The 24,007-nt window shown below is 28.1% G+C and overlaps 2 protein-coding genes and 1 long non-coding RNA gene across 7 annotated transcripts; 2 read left to right on the top strand and 1 right to left on the bottom strand.

The window, feature by feature from the left end:
* Nucleotides 1-310: 310 nt before the first annotated feature.
* Nucleotides 311-20,066, top strand: LOC127279971 (uncharacterized). Its single transcript, XR_007842761.1, has 5 exons — nt 311-364; nt 651-753; nt 1,980-2,158; nt 19,605-19,773; nt 19,934-20,066. It is a non-coding gene; the product is annotated as an uncharacterized LOC127279971 (long non-coding RNA).
* LOC127279970 (dynein axonemal light chain 1-like) lies at nt 3,511-5,382 on the top strand. The gene is made up of 4 exons (XM_051302634.1): nt 3,511-3,578; nt 3,649-3,797; nt 3,880-4,269; nt 4,339-5,382. The coding sequence occupies exons 1-4, from the start codon at nt 3,576-3,578 to the stop codon at nt 4,364-4,366; spliced, it is 570 nt and encodes a 189-aa protein (XP_051158591.1). The 5' UTR covers nt 3,511-3,575; the 3' UTR covers nt 4,367-5,382.
* Nucleotides 6,694-18,637, bottom strand: LOC127279969 (probable Rho GTPase-activating protein CG5521). Of its 5 annotated transcripts, none has more exons than XM_051302629.1 (29): nt 18,351-18,637; nt 17,247-17,357; nt 16,919-16,936; nt 16,613-16,784; nt 16,155-16,509; nt 15,774-16,048; nt 15,405-15,699; nt 14,958-15,325; nt 14,671-14,887; nt 14,377-14,584; nt 13,961-14,092; nt 13,296-13,523; nt 12,537-12,727; nt 12,293-12,391; nt 11,928-12,212; nt 11,699-11,824; nt 11,441-11,608; nt 10,780-10,890; nt 10,508-10,666; nt 10,223-10,393; nt 9,762-10,125; nt 9,541-9,689; nt 9,295-9,470; nt 8,760-9,219; nt 8,392-8,678; nt 8,172-8,308; nt 7,967-8,092; nt 7,389-7,409; nt 6,694-7,016 (listed from the first exon to the last, which is right to left on the bottom strand). In XM_051302629.1, the coding sequence occupies exons 1-29, from the start codon at nt 18,454-18,456 to the stop codon at nt 6,859-6,861; spliced, it is 5,673 nt and encodes a 1,890-aa protein (XP_051158586.1). In that variant the 5' UTR covers nt 18,457-18,637; the 3' UTR covers nt 6,694-6,858. The 5 variants fall into 5 exon arrangements, with proteins under 5 accessions (XP_051158586.1, XP_051158588.1, XP_051158589.1 ...); XM_051302631.1 differs by having other exon boundaries at nt 13,296-13,505; XM_051302632.1 differs by lacking the exon at nt 7,389-7,409.
* Nucleotides 20,067-24,007: the final 3,941 nt, after the last annotated feature.

Genomic DNA, 24,007 nt, shown 5'->3' with positions numbered 1-24,007 from the left:
ATTTTTACCGCCCATCGGTAACCGGAAGTTAAGAAAAAAGTCCCTAGACAAATGATAAAATAGCAAATCTTAAAAAGTAAATAAAATATTCAATATATATATATAAATAATTATGTTTTTAAACAAAATTTTAAATTGAATTAGTTACCAAATAAATAGAAAATAAATAAAGTATAAAAATGCAATATTATAATTTCAAATTACAAGTTACATTTTCAGCCAATCAGAATGCTTGTTACATAGGTGAGCTGCGGTGAAAATTCAACCAATCACAAGTCGCAGCACACAGACAATTTTATTTCGTTTGAAAATTTTCACAACTGCCACGGCGTCCTTGCTGATCATCATTTTTTCTTCATAAAAGGTAGTATTTTCCTATTATTTATAAAACTTTTTTATTTTATCGATTATTACACATAATGTGAAGGTTATTTTAATAAAATATGTTAAAATAATAGACAAAAATAGCTAAAATTGATAAAAGTCCCTCCCATCCCTTTTCAATATTGTCTTTATTGTTGCAATGTAAAATTACCTAAAATTCAAAAACCTGCATATACATATATATGGCCCTAATTTTTGCATTTTTCGGAATAATTTTAAATTCCACGGTGATTAATATCACCGTTTAATATCTATTTTTTCTTCAGGCTTCGAAGAAATGAAATTTTCAAGGACGTTGCTCATTTTTCAAGATGGCGTCCACTGTTGCTGATCGCTGTTCATTGCTCCTCATATTTTTCATCAAAAATGGTAAGATTTTCGTATTTCTTAGATAAATTTTGTATTATTTTTGTTATTTTACCTGTGGATTATGATATTTTATTATTATTTGATCGAAATATAGCCTTGAAATGACAAAAATATGGAAAATCGATCGCCATTTGTCGAATATGCAAAATCGACTAACATGAAATTTTTTTTTTTTTATTTAACCTAAATTCTTGCATTTTTGGAAGTAGTTTTCTGTTTTTGGTTAGTTTTAACAGTGAAATAATCGATTTTTAGAAAAATAATTAGCTTTTTTGAAAAAAATTAGTAATTTTTGCTAAATTGCCAATTTTTCAAGATGGCGTCCATTACATGTTAGTCAGTTTTTGACTCCTCATATTTTTCATCAAAAATGGTAAGATTTTCGTATATCTTAGACAAATTTTGTATTATTTCTGTTATTTTACCTATGGATTATGATATTTTATTATGATTTGATCGAAATATAGCCTTGAAATGACAAAAATATGGAAAATCGATCGCCATTTGTCGAATATGCAAAATTGACTATAACATGAAATTTTTTTTTCTTTATTTAACCTAAACTCTTGCATTTTTGGAAGTAGTTTTCTGTTTTTGGTTAGTTTTAACAGTGAAATAATCGATTTTTAGAAAAATAATTAGCTTTTTTGGAAAAAATTAGCAATTTTTGCAAAAATGCCAATTTTTCAAGATGGCGTCCATTGCTTGTTAGTCATTTTTTCGCTTCTTATATTTTTATAAAAAATGGTGAAATTTTCGTAATTCTTTGACAAATTTTGTATTCTTTTTGTTATTTTACTTGTGGATTATGATATTTTATTGTGATATGATCGAAATAATAGCCTTTAATTGATAAAAATATGGAAAATCGATCTCCCTTTGTCAAATCACATTGTTGTATGCAAAATCGACAAATATGAAAATATTTTTTAAATTAACCTCAATTCTTGCATTTTTTGGTAGTAGTTTTTTGTTTTTGATTATTAATAACAAATAAATAGTAGTTATAGCCAAATAATTAGCTTTCTCGAAAAAAATAATTTTTAATAATTAACATTTTTGGAAAAAAATGGTAAATTTATTTTGATTAAAAAAAAAATATTTCCACATTTGTTTCATTTAATAGGATCAATATTTAAAAAAAAAAAAAAGTGGAATAAAAAAAATTGTAAAAGAAAGTAGAAATTTTTAATGTCTGAAAATTATAATCAATTTTAATTTTTCAGATTTAGAATACTGGGAAAATTCTGAGCAATACAAAATTCAGCTTCCTCCGAGGGAATATACATATTGAAATTCAGATGGAGAACGGATGAACCTGCGGGAGGCTAAAAGGATCAAAGCGGTTCAAATAAGGATCATTGCCCTCAACACTCCTCTATAAAGTGAAAAATCATCAATATTTGTAAGTCCCTCCTGCTCTCCAAAAATTAGCGGAAGCAAGTTGTAATTTTTTGGAAAAATTTATGGTGACAGCTAATTAAATAGATTATTTAATTTAAAAAAATGTAATTTAATCCATTTAATTAGCAGGTGGATTTTATTTTCCATTCATTTCTTAGATTAGGTATATACTTTTCTTGGTACATGGAAAATAATCAATTTCTTTGAAAAAAAAAATGGTTAATCAATATTAAGTAATTTACTAGATTATTTACAAATTATAAACAAATATAAGAATAATAGAATGAGACCAAGAAAAGATTTATTTATTTTCACTTTTATTAAAAATCGAATAATTTTATTAATTTCTAAGGTAAAATTTTTGTTTTTAAATATTTTTAAAAAATAAACTCAAAAAAAATAATTTTTTAAAATATTTTTAATAAAATTAATTTATTAAAATAAATTGTAATTCTTTTGTATACAAATTTAATGTCTATTTCTGAAAGTCATATTTAGATTAGGATGTTTATTAATAATTTTCCTACAGATTTTATAAAGGTACTGTTCGATAATTTATTTTATTAAAAATTAACTATTATTTTAATAATTAATTTTTAATAGTTTCTATATCTAATTCACCGTCACCATATGAATTTTTCCCTAGGATTTTTTTTTAATTTTCTACTTTAAATTTATGAATTTTATTCTATTTTATTTATTATTATATTTTATTATAATAATGAATTTATCAATTTTTTTTTTTGCATTTGCATTTTCAAATGTTGTGTAGGCGAGAATTTTTGCGATTGTTTCTATTTTGTTGTTTCACTTATTTATCTTGTTTCGTTTGTTTAAAAAAAAAAATCGATTGTTTATTTTGGATTTTGATCTAATTTCTCTTGTTTTCTATTTTCTTTTATTCTTCTTGTGGTTTTCGTTGTCTTTCTCCCATAAATTTCGTTCTTTAAACTTCTCTGTAGGATCTTTAACTAAATTTAATAAATAAATAATTTAATTATCAATTAACTAATTAAATAAATTAATAATAATTCGTAAATATATTTCCTTAATGAATAAATATACGAATTGTTGCAATTAAAAAAATTTGATAAAAAAATAATGATCAAGAGGAAGAAAGAAACTCTAATGTTTTTAGTTTAAAAAAAATATTAATTATTTTTTCTGTTAGGCTATAATAAATATTTATTATATTATTAGGTTTTTTTTTTTAATAATTAATTTATTATTATTAAATGTTAATAATAATTTAATATTAAAAAATTATTTAATTTTATTTAATGAGTAATAAAAATATATTTGTTTATTTGATTTATTATTATTCAGATAACTTCAGAGAATTTTATATTTATTCTCAAATTAAAGTGTTGTCAAATTTTTGAGGTTCTCTTGATACATATATTTATTCGTTGGGCAGAATGGTATTTTCTATTTATTTATTTTGTATTTGTTAATTAATTTTCTGTTATATTGAAAATTATTTCTCAATAGTCGAAAGGAACAACATGTAAAGATGCAATTCAAAAATGGGTTGAGACAAACAATAAAGAAGCTGGTGAAGCTATTGAAGTTTATTTAGGTTTTCAATGGCCTCCAATTGAAAAAATGGATAATAGTTTAGCTACATTTTCAAAAGTCGAGTAAATTTTTTCCACTTACCGTGAAATATTTATTTTTATTTTTGAGTACAACAAAATTTTGTTGGATTTGTTTTTTTTTTAGAAAATTATCTCTTTCAACGAATATGATAGAAAAAATTGCTGGAATTGGTTCATTGAAAAATTTGAAAATTCTCTCATTGGGTCGTAATAATATAAAAACATTTTCTGGATTGGAAGCGTTAGGTGATAATTTGGAGGAATTATGGATTTCTTATAATTTAATTGAAAAACTAAAGGGTCTTAATTCGCTGAAAGCTTTAAAAGTTCTTTATATGAGCAATAATTTAGTTAAAGATTGGAATGAATTTAATCGTTTACAAGAACTTCGAAATCTTCAAGATTTATTATTTGCCAATAATCCAATTTGCGATGGCTTAGATCAATCATTGTGGCGATCTCAAGTTACTCGTAAATTACCACTATTGAAAAAACTTGATTCTATTCCAATTGTGTAAGTTTCGAATATTATTTGTTTTTTTTTAAATTATTCTATCCAACTCTTGTTATTCTTTCGTTGTAGACATTTAACTGCTGACAATGAAGAGTAATAGAATTTTTATAATTTGTTATTACAAAATTTTAAGGGAAATAAAATTTTTTTAAGTTACTTTTTGGTTAATTTGAAGGTTTAATTAATGAAGGCATTTTTATTTATTTTTGTATTACTTATTAGTAATAGCTGCTTTATTTTTTCTGAAAGCCATAGTTTTCTTCTAATTAGAGAATGACAGAGCAGAGATGTTTTTTTTATCACTTTGTGCACAGCGTTATAAATAATTCAAGTGTTGTTTCATTTTTTTTTTTTTTTTTTTAGTTTATAATAATATTATTGAAACATTTTTTCCCCCGGTACAGATTAATTCCACTATTACGCATATAATGCGAATAAAAAACTATATTTAATAAATTCGATTCTAAATAATTGAAATTTTTATCTTGTAATAAGGTGAAAAAAAAGTTTCAATAACATTTTTTTTCATGTTATATATACGCGAAACGAATCCTTTTTTTTTTAATTCGCTAAAAGCTTTATACGAGTTACTAACGTAAATTCTGGTAAGAAAAATAGTTTAGCAATATATGCTAAGTAGTATGTCAACAATTCTAAAATTATAAATACTAATATTAGGTAATATTAATAATAATAAGAACAATTTTTGTTAAGTACAACATTTATATATATATATATATATATTATCACCTGCTTTCAATGATCAAATATTCATGTGCTTGAAAATAATAATTCTTTCTTTAAAAATTGTTTAAAAACGTTAAAAAAAATTTTTTTTAATTAAATGCAAAAATTCCTATTTGCAATATTAATTTGTCATTTAATTTTAAAATGTTGATTTTTTTAAAGAAAAAATAAAAATAAGACATTAATTTATTTTTTAAGAGATATTTGATCTTAGCAGCAGTTATTGATTGGCACACGAAATCTAAGTAATTTTTTTTTTTCAAGAATAAATTTTCTATTCATTATTTTAATTTTAAGAGAAATGTATTATTTGTATGAGGCACATTTTGTATAAAGAAATCTTTGTTTTGATATTTTTTTCTTGAATTGATAGATTTTTTTTTTTTCCTTTTTTTATTTTGCAAAAAATAATTTTCTCAAAATAATTTCAGATTTCGTGTGCCAATGACGATTATGCTCATTGAATGATATTTATTTATTTACAAGTACGTACAATGATTCTCACGATTGACTATAAATTAGTGAAAAAATAATGCTGCTTTGGCCATATTTTGCAAATCTGATCCATTTCGTACCATCACTAATACTTGCTATATATGTATAATATATATATTTTTTTTTTTATCTTTGAACCGAATCAGTCGATGAAATGCGTGAATTAAAAACTCGCGATTTCTAGTTTTTTTTTTTTTAAGGGGGCTTAAAAACATTATTTTTACTGGAATTAAATTCCTTAAAATCTCTCGGATTTTCTTGTTTTTTTTTTTTTGTCGCAGCTCTTCGAGCAATTACTACTTATTCCATAAGTATCAAAAATGCTGAATAGTCTTCAAAATCTGGAATTCATTCGAAGTAAAACTCCGATTTGTATATATATATATAATATAGTCTTCTAACAAGAAATAAATACATCACGCGAAGTAGGTTTTTTTCTTTTTTCGTTTTTGGAATGTACAATCTCTAACGCTTTTAATATCCTCAATGCGGGATATTTGCAAAACGAAGCTACGGATATTTTTAAAGATTAACGTTTTTCTTTTGTTAGTAAATATAAAAAATTAATGATGAATAATTAAATTCATCGTTTTTTCTTCTTCTAAATTTGATAAAACTTGGTGTCTTTTTAGGATTCCTTCTAAAAGGAAAAATTTTATATATTTTTTTTTCTTTGTTTTGAAACTCGCAATTTTGATAAATTTCTTGAGTTTTCGTCGCTAAAATAAATAAAAAAAAGAAGTACTGTCGAGTTTAGATTTTTTTAAAAAAAACGCAGATTTTTTAAACGTGCGATAATTAATTAGTGCGCGTGAAATGATCCAATTGTTTACAATTCTGAATAAATTGACATGATATAAAAATGTTTGATGATCTTCCTGTACATATTTAATCCATACAAAATTAAATCTAAGGACGGAGAAAATAAAAGTCTAAATCTTATCGGCGATATTGAATTGTACAATTTGCATTTGCCAAGAACAAAGAACTTAAAAAGTTTTCCTGTTCCCTTTTTCTTGTCTCTGATCGAAGCTCGAGAAATCTAATTTTGATGTATACTAATTATATTCTGAAAAAAGGCACTGTGAGCTAAGAAATTAAATCACAGATATAAAGATAATAAAAAAAAAAACTGATAGTGTGACGACGCTTCATATTCTTCGAAAATTCGTAATTTCGTCAATTACGATTAAAATTTCTTCTATCTTTTCTAACTAAAGCTTGAGAATTTCATTTCTTCTTTTTTTTTTTGATATTCATAAATATCTAATAAGTAAATAGTTTAAAGTACAGCCGCTGAGTTTGAACAATTAATTAATATGCGCTAAAAATATTTGAAACCTTTCTTCATGTATATCGCGGACTATCAGGTGGTGTAGGTTGTGAAGTACCTCGTAATTTTGGGCCACTTTTAAAAGACATTTTTTTCACTGGTCTTGGTGATATTCCATGTAGAGTGTTTTCTTGTGTATCACTGCTAAACCAAACTCGACTTCCGTCCGAAACTAAAAATAAATTATTTATTTTCAACGTTTTTGTTATTGTATTAAAATAATTTTAATTCATTCACAATTTTTACGAAAATTTCTTTTTCTTTCCAAAAAATATTTTTTAAGATATATAAAAAATACAAAAATATATTTTTAAAAAACTGTTTAGATTTTTTTTTTTTTTTGAATGAATTTATAAAATATTTAATTATTTAATGTTCTTAATATTAATTACTTAAAAGAATGTGCAGCTTAAAGATAACACTCATGTGTTTCCACTTAGACAAAAACAAAAAATAGATTTGTGTGAAAATTAAAAAAAAAAAAAAATTAGAAAATGTGCTAAAGTTAAGCTAATTCTAAGGTAAAACATTTTTAAGTCATTACCTCGTAATAGATTTTGTAAAACTGTCAAAAAAGAAGAGACGTGAGACTTTTGTCAATGCGTTTTGGATGAATGATGAGAGAGGATTTATGATAATTTAAGCAAAAAATGAAAAGCAAATAACTTTTAGCGAAGAAGCAAATAGACGACAGGAATTTTTATATTAGAAAAACTAAATTTCGAATATTTAAAGTTTCTCTTCGTAAAAATCAATCTTTCTATTCGATTGAAATTCAAATTTTTATTTGAAATTTCAATTCTTATTCTCTAAAAATTTGAAAATTTCTTTAAATTAAGAACCATATTTAAAAATTATTATTATTATTATAAATAAAATAAAAGCGATAGAAGTTAATAAAGAAAATCATTAAAAAAATAATATAAATTTTGAATTTCGTTAAATCGTGAAAATTGGAAATAAATATTAAATATCGAGGATGAGGAAAGGAAGACGCAAAAACGATTGTCTCTCAGTAGAAAGAGGAAAAGCACTAGCAAATTGTAACTAATCTAATAATACTAACTTGCCAAGTTGTGTGTTACGGGGTAAATGTGGGGGTTAATGGACTGAATTAGTCACCTCTGTTGGCGCGATTTTCACTGCTAGCTGTTGAACTGCTTCGAAGGCCTGATCTGCCTTGATTAGAATCTATGAGCGCTGCAGCTAAATTCGATGATGCTGCAGATTGTACACTCATTGTCGATCCTATTGAAATTAAATTTTTCAATTAATTTGGTTATTTCAATGATAAGTAAAAATTGAATTATTTTCTAATTTTACAAACCCGAGACGGAAGATGATCCACTGAATGGACTCTGAGGTTGAATAGGTGAATAAACATTAGCTGCAAATTCTTCAAAGGTCATTGGTTCTTTATGATTTCTCGTAATTGTGTCAATTGATCGCGCTCTTTCCTCGTAGCTGAAATTTATTTGTTTTTAAATATTGTATTTTTTTACTTTTCTATTGAGAAAATTGTTCTTTTTTTTGCGATTTTTACTTACTAGTGTTGATAAAGACTGAGGGTTGATCTTTTAGCTCGACTTGCTGCCAAAGCCGTGGTTCTCACTAGTCCTGGTAGAATTTCATCTTCCACGATACACTCATCGAATAGAGGTCCAAAGAATGGAATTTCCGATTTTCGTGATATTTGAACTCTATACAAACCGTTAGGAAGTGGATAGATGACTATTAATACGTCACAAAATTCAGTGGGAATTATATCACGGCGATAATCTCGCCAATGTTCTGACCATACAATGTGAATTTCATCGTTACCTAAATGTCTTGTCTTAAATAGAAACAAGTTTTTACAAATTATTAAAATTCGATCTTTTTTTTTTATAAATATTTTATTTAAATTGAAAATCACCTTTTGCAAGAGGCTTTCTGGACTGTCGGAAGGCATTCTTGTGGCAACATGGAAAAGCACTTCGGAGAAAGAGGTAGAGAAATAAGGAGCTGTTAATCCAGAAGCTTTGCCTGGTACAAGTCCTCCTAGGAAACCTGTATGTGATTCGAGTTCAACTTCCCATGCTAATCTTGCGACAAAATTTTCATATTCTTTACTTGCAGTCACATTGCTAAGTATTGAATTTTTATCCTCTTGTCCATGACTAACGTAAATTACTGCCATCTTGTGTGTTTCTCTTGATCGTTGATTGTCTAGATTACGTAATTCGCGAAGTATTTTCTCATTTTTCGATAGAATATGAAGTCTTCGTCTTTGCTCCCAACCAGATAAACCCAAATGTGAAAAAAGTAAACGACAATGATGAAATGCGGGTGGCGGGAAACGACACACTGGCGGATTCACCGGAGAAGCACACATACTAAAAAGAAAAAAAAAATTTTTTTTTATTATTGAAAATTAATTTCCGTTTACGAAATTAATTAATTGTAAGAACCTAATGTGTTGATTCCAATTATTAATGTGTTCCCGTTCAGAGTTCCGTTGACTGAGAATAGTGGCAATTGTCTCACTTTCGAGATGCTGACCCTGCGGTGAATTAGCTGGTGAATTTAAAGCTAGTTCTGGATTTGTCAACACTTCCGGACTCGTGTGTCCAATATACTGAAGCAACTAAAAATAAACATTTCAAAAATGTAGATATTCGTTTTTTTCCAAATTTTTTTTTTAAAATTTGACCTACATCGTCTAAATTATCCATATCACTTGCTGCATTTGCAAAAGTTGGCAAAATATGAGGTTCTCGATGTCTCATTGTATGACGTGGAGGACAACTTAGTGCTGGCAATACACTTGTTAATTCTTCTTTTTCTGTTCTCAATCCCCAATCAACTGTGTAGAAAAAAAAAACATTTCATATTGAAAAACAATTTTTAAATTTCTTTTTGAAAAAGAATATTTTACCTGATTTTATTCCAGGCATTATTATATCATCATCGCTTGTTGGTTGATTGTATAAAATAGAACTGTCCCATGATGCCTTGCCTGTTAAATCTCTTAGTAAAACTCTCACCATGCATGGAGCTGTTGTTAAACCAGCAGTTACACCACCTCCTGGTGCATCCAATGTTTCTAATTCGATTAGGGACATTATCACTGAACTTGAAAGCATCAGCATTTGAATGTTTGGTGCCTGAAAGACTGCTGAAGATAATTCATCACTATCTATACCTGGAACATCGTCTAATTCCACGACTAAAGACGATAAACGCGCCGCGCCAATTCCCATGGGAAAATGACCGAGATGATTCACTAGATGCATCATCACCTAAATTAAAATGAAATTAAGTAATTAAATAATTAAAATAATAATAATAATAATTAATAACAAAAAATTGCAAGTTATGAATGAGAAATTGTCGTACCATTTTAGCTGCCAATTGTACAGATTGAAAATTCCCCCTTCGTGGCGATTTAGAAGATGATTCGTAAGCTAAATTATCTAAAGTGATGTTAGGATCAAAATCCTCAAATTCGCTGTTCTTATTTTCTTGTAGATTTTTACCACTCTTGTTTTGTACAATATTGTCCAAAACCTGAAAAAGATATATTCGAAAATCTTATATTCGTTTAATTGGAAAATTTGAGATTTTTCTTCTGGATTTATTTTGATTTTAGAAAAATTAGAAATTGATTGAAAATTAACTTACAGTAAATAGGGTTAGTAGAAGAGATTTTCCTTGATGAACTTGTTGTAAGAGATTTGGACCAAGGTGCATGGCCCATTCACCCAAACAAAATAGCATTGATATAGTTAATGCGCTACGCCTTTCTGGTATTGTATTTCGACTCAAAGTTTCTGATAAATTCTACATAGAATTAAAAAAAGCAGAATTATTAGAATATTTCAAAAATTATTTATTAATTTAAAGTTAATAAATTGACATTTATTAATTAATTGATAATTATTTCCGAGTATTACCTGAATTATTTTTGCCGGCATATTTGGATATAATTCTAATAAAATGTCAGCTTTGTCGCACAATAAAAGAAGACAGTCACATGCCACTTGAGCAACAGTTGCGTGAGTTGTCTAGAAAAAGAAAATTTCAAAAGATTAATGCGATTTAAATAAAATCCGTAAAAAAAATCAATTAAAAGCTGGATTATTTAGTAGCGATTTTATTTAAAAATAAATTAATTGAATATTAACAAATATAATATAGTTTGAAAAATTCTAATAGAAAAAACAGGAATTTGTTAGTTTTTTATTTAAATAGTAGGCGATTAGTAAAGCCAGGTGCGTGTAATAAAATTCTCTGAGACATCGGAGAAGGCGGACGATACTGTAATAACAAATAATATTGTATATAGTTATTCTGCGTATTCTGTCTGTACCTGATTAGCTAGAAGAAAATGGAATTTGTCCTTGCGTCGTGCAGCTTGTCGTTTCCTTCGACTATTCGATCCAATGGAACACTAACGGTACTAATATTAAAGCGTACCCTACCACCTTTTTATGCTTAAATGATTATATTTTTTTTTCCAAAAACAAAGCGTGCGAAAAAATTAACCCAAAAAAACACGTATAGACTAAAAATAAAATCTCTTGTGAATAAAGTAAAAAAATCGTGAAAACTTACCCTGAGTGCCAGAAGAAGAAGCATTATTGCTTCAGGAACCGTTCGATGTTGAGATTTATTGGAAAGTTCACGATATGCAAACATTGCGATACTGGAAAGAGCAATGCATCTCGCAACTCCTGTTGGCTCTCTTTTACAACTTCGCATTAAAATTGACACAATATGATCCTGTAAAAAAAAAGAAGAAGAATACAATTATAATAATAATAATTATGAAATGAATAATTAAAAAAGTAATCTTGTAGAAATATTTTCAACCTTTGCGAAGGGACAAGTTGTCGTTAGAATGTCCGTTCTATCGGGTTGTAAAACTGGCAATTTGGATGCTGTGCTCGGCAATGATAGTAATGATCCAAGAATCGATACCGCCTCCGTTCTTGGTGCCTTGATAAAAAAAAATTTTTTCATTAAAAAAAGAAGATTGTAATTGAATTTTTATAAGGAGAAATAAAAAGAGAAAATAATGAAAATTATCAATGATCAATACCTCAAGATCTTGACTGCTGAGAATAACATTTGACGCCTGTATGTAATCGAGGATCAAAAGACTCGAACCAGGAAGATTTAAACTGAATAATCTCGGTCCAGTGTATTTAACCAAAGCATGAAGAACTTTAGTATCGTTACTTGAAATTCCATTATGAACGGCTCGATAAAAAAGAGTTAAATGTGATTTTGGTAAACTGATATCAAGTGGTTGAATTGTCAGGAGACAAATTAAACGATAAGCTGCTAATTTTCCCACTTCATATTGCGGTGGCAATTGAATCGCCTGGTAAATAAAAAGAAAAAATAAACACTCAAGGATTAAGAGTCAAAAGAATAATATAGACGTTAAAATTTGAAAATTACCTTAAAACACCAAGGAGCTATCGCTGTCAAAGGTGGAATCAGCTCTGGTGCTGGTGGTGTCACTTGATTGTCTCCAGAAACTCCTTGATTTAATCGAATCTAAATATTATTCAGACAATGAATAATTATTTTTCTTTCTTTAATTAAGAAAATTGTTTGTTTTTTTTTAAATTAAGAAAATTACTTTTTAAAATTAAGAAAATTTTAATTTGTAATTTAAATGATGAAAATATAATTTTCTTACTTTTATAAGAGTTTGTGCGAGTTGAACAAGATAATCCATAACTTGTCCATGAAGTGATGGATCCTCAATATTATTCACATCTCCCAGAGCTGATAACATTCTTCTCCATAAAACAACAGCAACATCGGGCAACCAACCACGAACACCACCTCCCGCCATAACTGATCGTTTCTCAGATGCATCATTTGTATCTGTCGAAATAATAATTTCACACTTGAGGAAAAAATTAATAATTTACAAAAAAAAAAAAAAAGAGCTAGAATTGCGTCGTGTTTTCTCACCTTTCGCTAATATATGGAAAAAAATAATATAACGTTAAATTTTCGGAGGGAGGAGAAATTATGAAAAATATGAAATGTGAGGGATAATTTTTATATTATTCAAGCAAAAAAAAAAAAATTAGTAAACAATGATTTTTGTTAAAAATGATTATTCTTCTGAAATTTTCACTCTGCAGAAAGGTGGAGAAAAATCAAAAACGGAAGTTGGAGAAATAAAATTAAAATATGTAGAAAAGTCGTAGAATTTAATTAAGAACAAAGTTCATAATTTGAATAGAGATAATTCGAAAATTAGTCAATCGTACTGAATTTTTCAAACGTAAATAATTTTTTTTGTAAGCACTAAATGTAATTTAATTTCTCTCAGTAAGTAAAAACTTTTTTTTTAGATCTTTCGTAAGATCAGAAAGCGTAAGTCGCAGATCAATTTTTTTTTTTTTTTGAAGCGTAAAAACAGAGAGAGACAAAAAATACGTACCAATGCTGCTACCATCAATATTTTCTATTTGAATAGGACTATCCTTGTTACTATCAACTCCGCTGCTTGGTGTTGGAGAAGGACAACGTGGTGATGATGGTTCACTATCAACCATGATAACACTGTCCAATGATTTGGCACGTCTGCTGATTAATCTTTTTCCACTTGATGTATCTGAATTATTCGCTAATAATCTCGCCATGTCTTGTTCTATGGACAAGGGAAGAACTGCACGCGAGGAAAACGATTTTGTTTAGTCGACAAAAAAAATAGCAAGCAAAACATTATTTAAAAAAAAAAACTTGATAAATCAATTAACAAAATAATGGCAAAGGATTTGAAAAAAATTGTTGGAATCAAAAAAAAGCTTCTATTTTTATCAACAAAACAAAAAATACAAAGCACTCGATTAATTGTTAGAGAGATGAAGACTTATGCTGGCTCGAAAAGCAATATATAGAACACGAAACAGGATATTTTTAACTCACTTGGTACAAAAGCGAAAAATAAAGATAAATGATATATATAGCAAACACACTTGGGACAAATAAAGAATATGTTTGAATGAATTTTTATAAAATACTGCAAAGAAGTGGCTTTAATAAAAAAGGAAAAAAAAATTTATAAAAAATAAATATTCAAAAATTAATAACAATGAAACTTACTCGGAATTTCTGATGGAATAGTCGCATGTCGAGTTCTATGAGATTTTATGCGTGATTTTCCTATGTATAGACTGTTGTCACTCACACTTCGTGGCAGTGGACGAACTTTTCGTAATTCTCGAAATGGATGATCTAGAAATCGATTATTAATTTAAATAATTCAATTTTTATTTATATAAAAATTGTTATTTGCCTTTTTTTAAAACCGTTTTTTTTAATAATTTTACAATAAAATATAGCCCTTTTTATTATGAAATTACCAAAAACATTATTATTATATTTTTAATAATTAGCGCTACTATAATGAAATTGATTAAAAATTAAAAAATCATCAACCTTCCTGATAAATTCGAACAATTTTAGTTATTTAAAAGTTTATTTAGTTTTCAAATTGGAAAATATTTCTTCTTTTTTACCTGTGGTACAATCTTTGGAAGATTGATGGACCTCTTGACCAACGCTTCCTCTTCTTGGTGGTTGAACACTTCCTGTGGATGCTGCACGGCATCCAACTCCTCTACGTTTTTTCGATTTTTGCTCGCTTAATCTATCCAATGGTAAATCATTTAAATCTAAATTATAAACGTGTCTTGCGAGGACTCTTGTTAGTGTATCCAAAGTTTTCTGCAAAACAATAATTATATTATGTTTCCAAATTTAAAAATAATATGAAAAACAAATTAATTAAATTTTTATAAAATTAAATTTACCGCCCATTCGCGAATTAATTCTTCCCATTGTGTTAAGGAGGTTAAAACTTGAAGGAACTGGTCCCAAAGTTGTGTTGAGATAACAACATTTAAATTAGCTTTTATCCATGTTACAATGAGAGTTTGGAAAATTGCAGGTGCCAATTTTCCACCGATACTTTCGTGATTCTTTCGTTTTTTCCCGCTAAGTACCAGCGAGGTTATTTGTAATAATACCCTGAAAAAATTAATTTTTGAAAAAAAAAATTTATATTTTTAATTTTTTTTTAATTATAATTATTTTATACCTGAGGAGCTGCTCCCAGGTTGATGGTTCGAGTCTCGTGTGCATGACAACGTAACGATATACGTTTAAAACTCTTTTACAACTATCTGTTTGCTCCTCTAAAAGTGTTGCTGATGCATTCCCTCCGATTGATTCTAAGAAAAATACATTTGACGCTTGTGTAATAAACACTTGTAAAACACTTTGCAATCCTGCTCTAACAAATAAATTTTCTCGATGAATTGCTCCTAAATAAGAATCATTTCTTAATCGAGTATGCCTATGATATTCCTGAGGGCTTTTGTCAGCATCTTCTTTTTTATTATGACAGTCTTCTAAATCTCTTTCCCTGTGTCCATCTAATGGTTCCAACATAAATGGTGGAATCTCCTAGGAATTTATATTAAAAATTAATTTTTCTAATTTAAAAAATTTTTTTTTGCTTTTCACAAAATTAAATAAATCTTACATTCATTTGTATCCAGTCTTTATAAGCGCCAATCGCCTTGCGAATTGCTCCAGCGTGTGTGAAATCTAATAAAAATGCCTGTCGATATAATTCATGAATGAAATTCACATTATCACGATTTCCGTATAAAACTTCACGAACTAAGGCTACTGCCGATAAGGCACTGTCCTCTTGAGTCAAACTTTCATGTTGACTTGGATTCGATTCAGGTGATAATAAATTGGAGTCTGTTGAATTTTGATGAACTGAAACGCGACGTAAATCTGGTTCTGTGCTTTCATCGGTTGAAGTTGAACTGTAATTTGAAAAAATTAATTGAAAAATTGATTAACTATAAAAAATAGAAATTAATAAATAAATTTAAATTACTTTTGAGAAAGTTGAGCGAATGGGCCCTCTTTTTTAGTGACGTGAGTGTAACTTGCAATCCATTTGATAAGAGCTACCTTACAGAGAATATAATTATCATTCTGATTAGTTGGCTTGCGCATCATAGGCAATTCCAAATTTGGCTTATAGAGAGAAAAATTATCATTAAAATCTGGACAAATGTAACGAAGATAGGTGGCTTTAAATCGTTCGAGTAAAAATTGAAATGATTTATATTGACGTGTATGTTTATCCCTCCATTCTACTTTCACTACCTGAAAAATTAGAAATTAAAAAAAAAAATTGTATTATTTTTATTACGGTATTTATTTTTTATAATGAATCTTAAAAAATTCGATAAAATAACAATTATATCTTCACCTGAGTGACCATGAATTCCAATAAGGCTTCCAAAAATTGAACAGTTTCATTATCCAATGGTTTCTCTCCACTTTGAGGTGGTAATATTGGACCACCATCAACTTGACTAATCGGTCCATGATTTGAATTTCCATCATGAAAAATTGTTTCCGTTAATTGTGTATCGTAAAAACTTTTATCTATATCGTCGCAACTTGCTTTTGGTGTTGTTCGAGAATTTTTTCCATTTGATTTTCTTTCCGATTTGTAGGGTGATGGTTGTCGTGGAGGAAATCCAGGCACTAGACAGGCAAACATCTGATGAATATGATCCGGAGCATTGTCTCCTAATGCTTGGTACCATAAAATGAAGTACCTGAAATGAATATTAATTATTAATATTTTTTTAGGGTCTCTTTTTCTATTTTCTCGTTTAATTTTTGTGTTCTTTTTTTTTTTAATTATTCGTAATAATTTACCTTATAGCCTGTCGGCGAAGTTTCCAACTGTTGCCCGGATGCAACAGCTTGTGCAAAATTCTTGCTAAACTGTGACATTGCCATCTTCTATTCAGTAATTCTGGCAGAAGTGTTAAAACTTTTTCCAAGAGTTGTAGAACTTGCTCTAATTCTTCTCTATGTGCTTTGTGCACTAAAAATTTCAATTTTAAAATTTAGTAAAAAATAATTTCTTTTCAAAATCTGAATTTCGAATTTTTGTTTAGTTTTTTGTTCTTTTTAATTGGTAATTAAAAAAAAAAAAAATAGAAAGCAAAGCTTACTCACCAAGATGGAAGGAAAGTTCTGTCAGCAAAGATTGGCAAGAATGAGCATAAAAAATATATTAGTAAATAGACCCTGTTATTAATAATTGTGAATAATTATAAAGAAAGTATTGTTTTTTTCACTTTTTTATAATTGACAAATTTAGAATCTTGACAATTAATAATATTTCTCTTTTTGTATAAATTTTAGTATAAATTAGTTTAAAAATAAAATCAGATATTGCTTTTTGTGGCAAATTTAAAAAGTGAAAAAAAATAAAGATTAAGTTAGAAAAAGCAAGCATTTTAGAATTAGTTTATTGTGCGTAACATTTTTCTTTTTTTCGTACCACGTTGACGAAGATTTGCCTCTGCTGACACAAAACAGTCGTATAAAATAAAATAAACGTGACTAAAATTTCCTTCGAAGAAGCCTTTTGCTTCGTCAATATCCACATTATCTGTAATTAATATTTTGTATTATTTTTAATATAATTAATTCACGATGATTAAAATGAACATAATTATTGTGCATAATTATTTACAAAATAAAAACTTAAAAATTTATTTCAAAATCAAAGCTGAACATTTGATATATTATTCTATGAAATCAAAAACAGATGTGAATGCATTAAAATGAAATGTCGTAATATTAACTGTGAATGTAGGTCAAAATGATTTTAACAGGCAAATGATCCGGTGATTTAATAATTTTATAATAAAATATTTCTTAAATTGTCATTTTTTTTAATGATTTAAATAAACAATTATTTTTTTATATTAGAAGTGAAGGAATTTTTTAAATCAAATTAACATAAATTTAAAAGAATTAAATGATAAGGAAATTTTTTTAATTAACAATTTTTAATTAAAATAAGTTAAATAATGGAGTTTACAAGTAACTGAATAATTTTTTCCAACTTAAAAAATACTTGTTTACAAAGTTTTAAATGTCATCTATTATTCTTTATAAAACTTCAACTTGAGGATATTTAATTTTTAAATAATTGGAAAATAAAGTCATATTCAAGGTTTTTATTGGAATGATTTGAATTTAAATTTTAAATAAGATTTCTCATTAGTAATAATAGAAATATGTTTACAAAATCAAATATAAAATACAAAAAAAAAAAAAAAAAGATATAGTACAATTTGTGACAGTAGTTATACAAATGATTATGGTAAACAAAGTTTGTTACATATGCATAATAATTAGAAACAAAAATGTTTGTAAAAGTGGATTTAGAATTTTCTTGTGTCTTAGTTGATTCTCAGTGATTTGTGATTACGTGGGAAGTACTTAAGAGAGAATATTTTTATTCCTTTCCCCGTTACCCCCCTTGTCCAGGATTATATTTCTTGAGGTTAGATGAACTGTAGATGACAGATGAATAGATAAAAATATTTTTTGACAACAAATGAAAAAATGATATTGTCATTATTTTTCATATTACCTAAAACAATTTTTAGATGCTTAAATCTTGTGGCACTATCTTTTTTAACGTCCTGGATCTTGTGGGTTGACTTTTTGACGTCTACGTGAAGTTTTTTGCTGAACATGTTTTAATGCGTGCCGCGACCGGCCGCCAGAATAAAATTTTTCATCGAGTGTACACCAAGTGGTCCACATGGATTACAGACACTCAATCACTCTTATCACAATTTCTAAATTAAAAAAACAAACCCGCTGTTAATGTTTAGCGTCAAATGTCGCGATTCTTGTCGGATATACGTGGCAGCCATCTTGCCACACTTAATTCTGACAGTTTAGCCAACCTTGTTTATAGTTTTTCTCTCTTTTTGTTATTGTATTGAAAAAAATGGAATTTTAAAGTGGTAATAAGTAATTTTATTATGTAAAAAAATTTTAATTATTGTTTTTGTGTTTTAAATATAAGAAATGATGTCTATTTTTTTTGTTGGAATTGAGAGATCGCTTTTTGAATTTCGCGCCATTCTGAAGGTGGTTCTCATATGCGCATGCGCCAGAATGAATTAAAGGGAAGAATTATTTTACAAGTTTTTATAAATTATAAATTGCAAATAGAGTTTTGTTATTAAGAAATTGTTTTACTTATACTTTTTAAAATTATTTTTTATTGGTTATGTTTACATTTTTAGTAATTGTATTTAATTTGTATTAGGTAATTGATTGCTGTTTTGATTATGGAGGTTTGTTTTGTTTTGATCATTTGTAGTTTCAACATGCACTTTGAAAAAAGTATCAAAAACATAGTTTTTAATATAAAATTCAGTTAGAATTGAAAATAAGTATATATAAGTTGACTGAATTTAGTTTTTTTTACTGTGCGATATATTGAAGTGTGTTTTAATTTTGTTTGCAACTGTGAGTGTTATATTTTTAACATTCTAACCTTAAATTTGTTTACAACAAAGTTTTAGTGTTAGTTGATTGTTACTCATTTTATAATTAAAGATGATTATTAATGTTTACCTAATTTATTAAAATTGGAATATTTTTATTTATGTTTATATTCTGATTTACGATTATTAAATATTATTATTAATAATCAACGTATAATTAAAAAACAGAAATATTTAGATTCTTATTGACAAAATTTAGGTTATATTTTATAATTTTAATTATATTAAATTTATTTATTTGTTAAAATTAATATATTTCTTATAGTTAAAATAATTATTTATTAATTAATTATTAATAATAATGTTATTTGTTTTGATTTCAGGAATTGAAGAATTTTAATGAAACGATGAGTGGAAGAAATAACGTGTCCATGGAACTTATTTTTACAAAAACAACCAGTAAAAGTGAAGCTGAAAAAATCAATGAATTTTGGAAATTTATTGAATCACAGGATGATATTAAACCGTATCAAGTGGAGAAAAAAGCAGATGGTGAGTTTTTAAAAAATTGTATATTTTTTTAAATTTTTTTAACACTTTTTTAAGTGTTTTTTTTATCTTTTAGTATTTGCATTTTTAAAAAAAATATTTCAATTTTTGGAATATAATGGAACCATTAAAGTTTTAATAATTGGGGTTTATTTATATATAGATGCTAAATCATTTAAGATTAAAGATAAATCATTAGATAGTGAAAAAGTGGATAAAGATGAAAATATTTGGTACAAGGAGAAATTATTATTTAAAAAATTTGGATTGGACAAAGTTGCTCTCAGCAGATGCGAATATAAAAATTCATTTAAAAAAAAGTAAATTTTTTTTACACATATTTATGAATTTATTTGAAAGAAAAATATTAATTTAATTAAACTAAGCAACTAATTTAATATAAAATATTTTATTTGCTTTTTTTAATATTATGAATTAAAAAAATTATTTATTTACACGATAAATTACTTTTAGAAACGATAATTTAATTCTATCCGATATGGTGGAACAAACCTATGAGGAAATTAATGATGAATTGAAGAAATTTGAAACGCGTTTAAAAAAATAAATGATCAATATATATATATATAAATTTGAGTCTTATTTTTTTAAAGAATACATAACAGAGATGTTCATTTTTTTTTTCTTTTTTAAATTGAGTCGTATTGATGGTTCTTGACTATTCCAAAAAATGAACGTTGGAAAAATTGCGTTGATTTCAATATAAATTGATAGAAATTGGAAAAATAGAAGGAAATGTCAGGATCAATTGAAGAAAACAGAAAATTCGTTGAAGCGAAATTCCCTTCTGTTATTAAATGTTTGTTCCATTGAGATCAATATCATTGAATTGAATAATGATTGTAAGGTCTTTTTTTTTAAACCTTTTATTGTTATAAATTCTAAGTAGAGAATTGATAGGAAAAAGGTACACGCCTTTTTTTGATGATATAGGTTTATATATATAGACATGAATTTGGTATCAAATTTCCACGATCTAGGAGAGAGAAAGAGAGAGAGAGAGAGAGACTTGTCCTGATTCTTGATCAAGCAAGGGCATAAGGTGCTCAGGGGCCTTGGGCCCATATGAATGGAACCGGTGGTCCCAAAGTCGATCGCCGCACGACATCTGGTCCCTTCTTAGCTGTTCACGCATGCGTACATGCACACCAAATGGTCAATGGACCCGCTTTTCATATTATCGAAAAATAAGTCAGGCGCGGATAACAACTAAAAGGTTTAAGATATTATGTTTCATATATATATATATATTTATAACTTTATAATTAGAGCACCTTCAACACAGAAAATACTTTCTTGAAATTCTGTTTTTTCTCTACTTTTTCGAAAATTTAGTTGGTTTTTGTTTAAGTAGTTTGTACTTTTTTTTAAAGTGATTTGAATGATTTCTTTTTAAATTCTAATATGATCTTCCTTATCGTCTCAATAATAATTGTCTTTCGGTTGTCGATAGTTGCTTTTACAGTTCTGGTTCGTAGATCTCACCGGATATCAGTCATCGACCACACCCGGCTTTAACTTCCCCTATGGGCTTCTTTTTTTTTTCTTCTTTTCGCGGAAGTAAGATGGTTGAATAATTGCAAACGATGTGATATTGTCTCGATGATGATAGAGGGGTTGTATTTTTGCTCCCTTTATCAATATTTTTGGCTCCACGTATTAAACTAAATAATATTATTATTCACAATAAAATAAGCAAACATTCAATTATACTAAAAAAAGAAAAATTTTATTTGATTCAAGTAATTGGTTACATAAATTGTATTTGTTTCAATAATTTTTGTATTTAAAACAAATATCATTTAATTGACTCAAATAATAATTATTTAACATAAATAAATATTTACTTGATAATTCTGCGGACTATAACGCGAAATATTAACGCATTGTATATCATTTTCGTATATATGAGTATAATTTTATCGCAATTATATTATTAATTAATTTACATATATTTTGTTGAAACTAGAGAAGAATTTTATATGGAATTGGATATTATATTTTTTTTTCTCTTGTTGTTTAACAATAATTGTTATATTATTTCAGTATTAAGAAAATAATAAAAACTCAATAATTATTTAATGTAAATAAATAAATCAGTGTATAAATAATAACAATGATTGAAAATAGAATGTTGATATATAATAAATTTTTTCATAAGTGAACAATCGAGGGATGGGGATAGAATTCATTGTTTCGTGATAATCGGAGACGAACGAGGCCCCGTTGATAGAGATTCGACGAAGCAACGACGTTTAATCGGTGTTGGCCCGCATCAGGTTGATCGGGGACCCCCCAGTTGGGTGTTTGGAGGGCCTGGGGGTTTTCGTTGGGGCAAAAAAGGGGACTTGATGGTATATAACAAGGGGACTTAGGGGAGGGGGTTTAAACTTGAAGAGAATCAACAGAGAGAAGGAGGGAGAATAAGGAGAGGCTGTACACTATGCCAATGGATGCAAACAATGGAGGCGGGATGCTCATTTGTCTGCGGGTATTGTTGTTTGCCCGGGCGGAAACACGAGCTTCATTCGCCCTCGCTCTCTGTTCCCCACCCTCTGTCATCTTTCTCTCTCTCTCACTCACTCTCTCTTTTTTTTCTTCTTTTTTTCCACTATGCTCCTTCTCGTCGGCGTCGACTGTCTCTGTTTTGCTTGACAACCCCCCTTTTAAAAAACAGTGGAAAAAAGACGCGATCCGGGCGCCTTGATTCAATTCAATCGTCAAGAACACAAGATCCTCCAATGTCTTCATTTTGCTTTGTCTCCTATATTCTTGTGATTAACCTCGTAATTGTACTCAAAAATTTATAATAGATATGATGTTTGAGGATTCTGAATTATCAGGTTTATTTTTACTCGCTCTTTGGAGTTATATGAGGTTTCAAAAGGGTTGATGATGATACGAAATTCCAAAAGGCAAAGATGAAGCGGCGTTATAAAATATAAAGCCAAAAAAGACATAAAAATGAATATGACGATTATTATATATGATAATGGTGGCGATGATGATGATAATGATGATGATGATGATGAATACATGTGTGGATTAACGATCGAATAATAAAATATAACATTTTGCCCAGGAGCAAGATTTATGGGACGACAACCCAATATTCCATTATATTAACATCGCATATTATATGTGGAGAACATGGCAAATTATATACGCCCCTCTTTTCAATCTACCGCCTCTTGTATTTTTTCAGGTTTAAAAATATTATACATTGCTATAAATATGCTGTAGTTTTTAATTTTCCTCGCGGTTTTATGCTAAAATTATATCATCGGTTGAGAAGAGCTATACTGAAGCAGTTTTCTTCTTAAATCTGCATTAGAACCTAAATTACGAGAAATTATTTTTGAATTTTGAAATAGCACTTTCTTCAAAAACGGCATGCTTTTCGATAGGATCGTAAGTTTGGACTGACTAGCGGATAGTAGAATATATTATCAGATTGCAGGCTATTATCGGCATAGTGAATGCGACTTTATTAAAAGTACGGATGTAATTCTTCCTCTTCGTGCGATATATATATAATGATTTTAAAGGAATATTTTGTCGGTAGTTTTATAATTAGAAGAAAGGGTTTATTTTCAGTTGTATGACTTCTTCGTCGCTGGTCAGCTGGCCGTAGTTTTCACGCGTCGGATTCGATTGGCGTTTTCGGTCTCGTTTCGAAGGAAGAGCGTATGTGGATACAACCTGGTGAACGTTGGTGTCCGGTCGTCCGTTAAGAAGGAAGCTCGATCGATGTCGAAGATAAGGTGGTAGAGGGTATCCCCCTTCCCCTCTTATATATATACACACAGACATACAAGTACCGAACTCTGGGCCCACAAGGCGAGGGTTCTTCGTAATCCACGCGGGGATGTCGGACGCGTCGCGACGAATTTGTTTGGCTGCCCAATGAGCCAAAAGCTGCTGCCCTTCTCCCTCTGTCTCCACTTTTACTTTGTTTCTTCCTCTTCTCTCTATTTTCGCTCTGTTTCACTTTTGGTATATATGTAGTGGACCACCTCCACCAATTTTTTTTTAATGCCCTGCTTCTTTTTTTTTTTTTTTTAGACCTCTTATACGCGGTTGCTCTTCTTACGAAATTCGCATTTGATCTCTAGATTTGGACTCTTTCAAAATGGCTACTGGCTCACGACTCTCTCTCTCTAGACTGCTGGTACCAGTTATATATGTATATATCCGATGTAATCTACGATATTGA

The sequence above is a fragment of the Leptopilina boulardi genome, unplaced genomic scaffold (genome assembly GCF_019393585.1).
Source record: "Leptopilina boulardi isolate dan_hultmark-lab unplaced genomic scaffold, ZJU_Lbou_2.1 LbouV2_229, whole genome shotgun sequence".
Lineage (NCBI taxonomy): Eukaryota > Metazoa > Arthropoda > Insecta > Hymenoptera > Figitidae > Leptopilina > Leptopilina boulardi.
This window is presented reverse-complemented; position numbering and strand designations above follow the sequence as displayed.

Bases quoted from the DNA above. Each gene is read 5' to 3' on its own strand.
- LOC127279970 (XM_051302634.1), top strand. The intron at 3,798-3,879 runs GTAAATTTTTTC...TTTTTTTTTTAG, and splicing joins GCTACATTTTCAAAAGTCGA to AAAATTATCTCTTTCAACGA. The intron at 4,270-4,338 runs GTAAGTTTCGAA...CTTTCGTTGTAG, and splicing joins CTTGATTCTATTCCAATTGT to ACATTTAACTGCTGACAATG.
- LOC127279969 (XM_051302629.1), bottom strand. From the start codon at position 18,456: ATGTTCAGCAAAAAACTTCACGTAGACGTCAAAAAGTCAACCCACAAG. The intron at 16,049-16,154 runs GTGAAGATATAA...CTAATTTTTCAG, and splicing joins TGGAATTCATGGTCACTCAG to GTAGTGAAAGTAGAATGGAG. The intron at 12,392-12,536 runs GTAAGAAAATTA...AATAATATTTAG, and splicing joins TCGCACAAACTCTTATAAAA to ATTCGATTAAATCAAGGAGT.